This window comes from Mixophyes fleayi, chromosome 4, assembly GCF_038048845.1.
Source record: "Mixophyes fleayi isolate aMixFle1 chromosome 4, aMixFle1.hap1, whole genome shotgun sequence".
Taxonomy (NCBI): domain Eukaryota; kingdom Metazoa; phylum Chordata; class Amphibia; order Anura; family Limnodynastidae; genus Mixophyes; species Mixophyes fleayi.
In genome coordinates, this window is record NC_134405.1 from 16,171,264 (window position 1) to 16,177,554 (window position 6,291).

Sequence of the window (6,291 nt, forward strand, 5' to 3'; positions counted from 1 at the left end):
TGGTGTTCTGATTTACAAGTGGAAATTACAATGTCTACTACAATAAAGCTAAACATTGATATATATTTTATTTCTAAAACTCAATTAATATAAAAATACTAAAAACTAAGTATAATTAAAAGTGACTTCTGCTCTATAGTCATCTATAGTCATCTATCGATTTTTTATTTTATTTATTAATTGTGTTATATATTGCTTTATTTTAGACCACCTAAATTACATGGCGTTGCCTGTGTTTAAATCTTCAAGTTATTAAGTTAACAATGAGTTGGATGTTACTGTCAACATTTTCAAAAAACAATAGCAGTTTAGAACCTCTTCCAATGAGGTGGCTGCCCAGTGTTGTTTTTGTCTTTATTTTAAATGTTATCCAAATCTGGCCAGCATATACCAACGGGAGGTGTGATTGGTACCGAAACCCCTTATTAGGTCTTCTGTGATCCAATGTTACCAGTCTGTGAAGTTTTTGTCCAAATCCATTTAGTGGAAAGCTCAGAACAGGCTCCCTGGGTTAAAGTTCTGCCCAGCGTACACCAATAGGAGGTCCAACCGGGACCCAAAACTTCATAAAACCTAGCCAGGATCCAACTGGATCACCTCACATTGGTTTCATTGCAATCAGCACGGGGTGTCCGAATATATAACCTGGCAGACAAACAAACCAAATCCATCCAGTGGAAGGCCCAGAACAGTCTTCCCGGGTCAAAGTTCTGGCCAGCATACACCAATGGGAGGTCTTACTGGGACCTGAACCCCCTGTTATGTCTTCTGGGATCCAATGTTGCCAGTTTGTGAAGTTTTCGTTCAAATCCATCCACTGGAAAGCTTAGATCAGGCTCCAAAGTTTAAAGTTATGCCTAGCGTACACCAACAGGAAGTCTTACCGGGTCCCTAACCCCTTAAAATCTGGCTGTGATCCAACTGGGCCACTTTGCATTGGTTTCATCCCAATTGGCCACCATGTGAATTGGCGACCTAATAATACTGTGAAACCTCAGTTGTTGATTGTTGCACAAGCTGATAGACCGAGCCCAAATTGTGAAACAGTGCAAAATGGAATTATCCTTGGGAAATATGTTAAAAAGGTTTAACAAACTCAAACAGAAACAGGAGAGGTAGCAGGTACAGTATAACAAACCAATGAACTCTAAGACTGATGGCTTTTCGCTGTTCCTTCATTCTCTGAAGAATATAAAGGGTGCAATTCCACTTTTTTACCACCTCTTACTTCAGTTGGTGGCAGGGCAAATTAAATTGTTCTTGTAGCTGCTGCAATCTCGTACATGCTGTTGTAGAATGCTGGAAATGACCAGAAATTTTAAGGGCCACAGACAGCAGCTCCTACATGTCTCTTTCAATTTTCAAAAAGCTTTGCACCACCAAGTTAATTATGTGAGAAATACAGGGAATGTGATGGAATTCACCGAGCTGTAATGCTCTCACAATATTTGTGGCATTATCAGAAATGATATCTCCTCAGGAGAGTCCAAGTAGTATAAGCTATGTAGTAATTACATCCCTTGGTTCTTGTAACAAATTGTCAGCTGTATGCTTCTTAGTGAAGGCGGTGATACACAGAGAAGTCTGCCTCTGAAAACTCTGATGTTGTTGGGTACATGCTGCTGCTGTTCCTGCTGCTGAAGGCGATTCACCAACCCAGTGGGCTGTCACAGTCATATAATCTTTAGTTTTCCCAGTTCCGCTTGTCCTCATATTTGTGATTAAGTGTACAGTGGGTAAAATGGCATTTTGTAGTCCAATAATTACATTTTTACGAACTTTCTAGAAGAGGTGAAGAATAGTTTTTATAGTAAAATGGTGTAATAATGGAAGTTAGTAATAGGGACACAAGACCTCAATTAACTGTCTTAATCCAGGTGCATTAATAGTGGATATTGGACGCAGATCTAATACTAGTATAGTTGCCATGGCGTCTTTGATCCGCTTAGCGTCTGGGTGACAGCGCTTATACTTGCTTCCTCCTGCAACGGATTGTTTAACAGTCAATTGTTGTAAACTATTGCATTCTACTACAAGCAGACCAAGTAGTCTTCTTCTTTGTCTGCTCTTGAGATGAAGATCCCCCCCCCCCCAGCAGAAGCAGCAGCAGCATGGGGACTAACACTAAAGAATTCTTCTGAGGAATCCTGGATAGTGGAGGAGTCATCTAGCCCTAGCAACTTGGATGCAGGACTGAACTCTCTTCAAATGACGTAACATGGATGAGGTTCCTAGATGGCTAAGCTCCCTACCTCTACTGACTGTGGCTTTACACTCACTACAAATGGCTATACAACTGTTGTCAGAGCAAGTTTTTGTGCTGGAAGATTTGCATTCCTGCTTCCCCAGCCGCGGTCATATGATCTCAGCCGAGATCTGGAAGTGCCGGCGCCAGCACTGAGCTGGTGCAATCCAACACCACTGAAACAGAGATCAGGTAAGATTGTGCCACTCCTTTGGACAAAGGGTTTACGGATCCTGTTGGACTGGTCTAGTACCATGTCAATGATTAGATCTGCAAAACTTCCCCAGAAGTTGATACTTTGAGGACCTGAGAAAGCAGGAGGACATTGGGCTAGGACCCTTTCGTGCTGGCAGAGGAAAAAACAATGTAGCTTCTGAGGAATATGATTACAGACCCATTAGGCTAGGCTAGTTTAGTATGCTCTCTGTTCAGTGAAACACCTAGCTGTTACTAACTGTACCCTTTTTTCAATGTGATTTGTAAATTTAATTATATATTTGTGATATAAAAAATAGAGGTACATTTGTATTTTTCTAGTCGTTTCTATATAGGCGATTCTGAATTAAAGGAGACTCTCAGCTAGTGCATAAGGCTGCCTCCGGTGGTCTAGCTAGGCTTAGTTTGCAAAAGAACTAAACATGAGCCTGGTATTTTCACACACAAATCCAACATTTCCTCTTCATGTCTTCTTTTTTCTCAGGTAATTGCATTATAAATTTTCCATTTCTATTGTTAATCTAAAGCACAATAGATAAGTCACCCCTTATGTTAAGAACATTTTTTAGAATATCAATAACCTAGATGATGTTTAATGTACACCAATTTCATCACCTTCTTAATGTTGACCTATTGTTCAACTTCCACCTATTGAGCTGCTTAGGACATAATTTTCACTTATTTGTTTAAAGAGTCTTAAAAGGTCTATAGTTATGGCAAGCAAGGTGGCTAAGTGGTTAGTACTTCTGCCTTACAGCACTGGGGTCATGAGTTCAATTCCTAACCATGGCCTTATCTGTGTGGAGTTTGTATGTTCTCCCTGTGTTTGTGTAGGTTTCCTCCGGGTGCTCCGGTTTCCTCCCACATTCCAAAAACATACTGGTAGGTTAATTGGCTGCTATCAAATTGACCCTAGTCTATATGTCTGTGTGTGTGTGTGTTAGTGAATTTAGACTGTAAGCCCCAATGGGGCAGGGACTGATGTGAGTGAGTTCTCTGTACAGCGCTGCGGAATTAGTGGCGCTATATAAATAAATGGTGGTGATGATGATGATGATAGTTTCCATACTATCATCTTCCACAAAATGAAAACTGATTTATAAATTAGTAATACATTTCTGTGCTGTAGAGTAAAGTACTTATGTACACCTACTTTCATGCAACAATAATGTCAGCAAGCTTGTAATAAACAGAACAAAGGTCATTTTTAGAGGTACTTTGGTTCACAATCACTGGAATTTATCGGCGATTTCAAACCTTCTAAAATCTTATTGCAGTTGTCATAACAAGACCCACCTGAGTGTTGTATACCTAATTTATCACCTCCAATACAATGACTGGACAACACAAATGTATCTCTTTTTTTGTATCCTTTATTTCTTATAAGGCCGAAGACAACAAAGTATAAAGAGATACATGCTTACAATGGCTTACAATGAATAATAAAGCTGATATGGTATTTCCTCTTTCCTTATCTTTTTTCTTCATTGTTAATAAAACACCTTCCTCTGTGACATCACTGATAGAGCTGAGCTGATATTGTATTAGGTACTACAACCAATTTATTAACCTCTTGCCAACTGTTCTATTCATGTGTCCAAAAATAAATAATAAATTTCTACTGGAACATAGCATAGATTTGGTGTCAATGCTTCTAAACTTCATATTATTTTATGTACTTATACATATGAGATAATATATTATTTGGAGTCTAGGGAAGATACTTCATCAATAAAGTTTCCTTAGGGGGCATGTATATAATTGACACATGTTGTTTGCTACTTTCACAAGTTAAAAATGTATACAAAGGTCTTCATAAACATTTATTGCTTCGAACATTACTGTTTTTTATAAGGATTACATACTGAACTTGGTTTCTGCCATACATTATTTCAGGTCGTAGAAGTTTAGCCAATAATTTTAGGGAACTCTGAACTCCTAGATGGGAAAAAACTATGGTGATTGACCTTCTGGGATAATGACATCCCTGAGTAAACAATCAAGGTCAGCAAAACCAGTCTGTTTTCCTCATCAACATATATTAAACCCTTGTTTACTTACACTCAGTGATTTGCCGGAAACCATTTTCATTAAAATAACTTCAGCTTTTAGGGTAGATCATTATAACATTAACATATTAATTCATAATTATCTTGACTAGGCTACAATCATGAAAAGAGCTAAACATAATTTTATGTAGATGTTACAAAAGATGATGTTTTCTATAGATTGCCACAAAATAAACTTTTATGAACTGTTTTGTGTAAAGCTTTCTTGATGTCCTTATTCCTGAGGCTGTATATAATGGGATTTAACAAAGGGGCTAACACCGTGTATACGAGTGATAACATTTTACTTATGTTCAATGATTGTCCTTTTGTTGGTAAAACATAAACACCAAACAGAGTTCCAAAAAATATGGACACCACAGTCAGATGGGAGCTACAGGTGGAGAAGGCTTTCTGTCTGACAGTGTTAGATGGAGTCCTTAAGATAGTAAAAAGGATATTAACATATGATACAATGATTATTATGCATGGGATGATAACCACAATAACACTTAGGACATAAATTTCTAATTGAACAATTGTTGTATCTGAACAAGAAATTTCCAATAGGGGAATATAATCACAAAAGAAATGGTCAATAATGTTTGGCCCACAAAATTGTAGCATTGATGTTGTTATAGTGTCAAGCAATATAATGGAAAAGCTCAACATCCAAGAGATGATCGCCAATTTCAAACAATATGAACTGTTCATTATAGAAGCATAACGCAAGGGGTTGCAGATGGCCAAATATCTGTCATAAGACATCACTGTCAGGAGAAAACACTCAGCTGTTTCTGAGGCACAGAAGAAATACAATTGAATGATGCAGCCAATAAAATTAATGTTTCCCCTATGATCCTGTAATATATAAAGCATATTGGGGACAATATCTGTGGTTAGCATGATGTCATTTATAGAGAGTTGTGTGAGGAAGAAGTACATGGGAGAGTGGAGGTTCTTGTTGTAGGACACCAGAGTGATGAGCAGAAGGTTCCCACATATTGTCACACAGTAAATCACAAGGAAGAGAATAAATAGTAAAATCCTTACGTTTTGTGTACCCTGAAATCCCAAGAGGATAAACGCAGTGACCGAAGTCTGGTTGTTCCCCTGTGTTGATTGAGGAAAGTAGAAAAAGCTTTTTTAGGTATAGATAGGTAATGTATATTAATTAATAATAATGGCAATAAGCAAAATGTAAGTGCTGCTAATTAATTCTAATTGAATATTGCAAAATGCAAGTTCTAGAAGAGATGGAAGACAAACTTTGCGATGGGAATGTGACAGATATTTTTTGACATATCCGTAAAGTGTTCGTGTGTGAACTTGAGGCATTTTGATTGAATTTTTTGCTTTAATTTATTTTATGATTTTCTAAATATTTTTTTTAAAATGTATATTTAGATAAATTGTATTGTAAGAGGGTTACAGCTGCAAGTCTTCCATGCACCTAAGAATTGCTAGGTGGCATACCTTGATGTCGATGATGTTGCAGAAATTCTCTTGTAACCCTTGTGGAAGTTCCAAGTCTGCCATGGGGAACATTGTGCCGAGTTTATTGAGTGCTACCTTTCAACAGTGACATGCCTGTCACATAGGAATGTTACTGAATTTAAAGACTATAAGTTCAACCGCAACAGATACTTAGTTCATACATTCCCTAAATTTGGTGTACCTACACATAGTAACCAGAGCCGTAACTTAGAATTCTAGTGCCCTAGGCGAGAAAGACAAATGCCGCCCCCCTAGCCCTCAATTTTAACCAAATTAACCTGAAAT

The 6,291-nt window shown here is 37.8% G+C and overlaps 1 protein-coding gene across 1 annotated transcript; it reads right to left on the reverse strand.

Moving 5' to 3' along the window:
* Positions 1-4,683: 4,683 nt before the first annotated feature.
* LOC142150460 (olfactory receptor 1500-like) lies at positions 4,684-6,057 on the reverse strand. The gene is made up of 2 exons (XM_075205653.1): positions 5,986-6,057; positions 4,684-5,622 (listed from the first exon to the last, which is right to left on the reverse strand). Exons 1-2 carry the CDS (start codon positions 6,055-6,057, stop codon positions 4,684-4,686), a joined length of 1,011 nt encoding a protein of 336 aa, XP_075061754.1.
* Between the last annotated feature and the right edge of the window lie 234 nt (positions 6,058-6,291).

Bases quoted from the DNA above. Each gene is read 5' to 3' on its own strand.
- LOC142150460 (XM_075205653.1), bottom strand. From the start codon at position 6,057: ATGTTCCCCATGGCAGACTTGGAACTTCCACAAGGGTTACAAGAGAAT. The intron at 5,623-5,985 runs GTATGCCACCTA...CAATCAACACAG, and splicing joins GCAACATCATCGACATCAAG to GGGAACAACCAGACTTCGGT.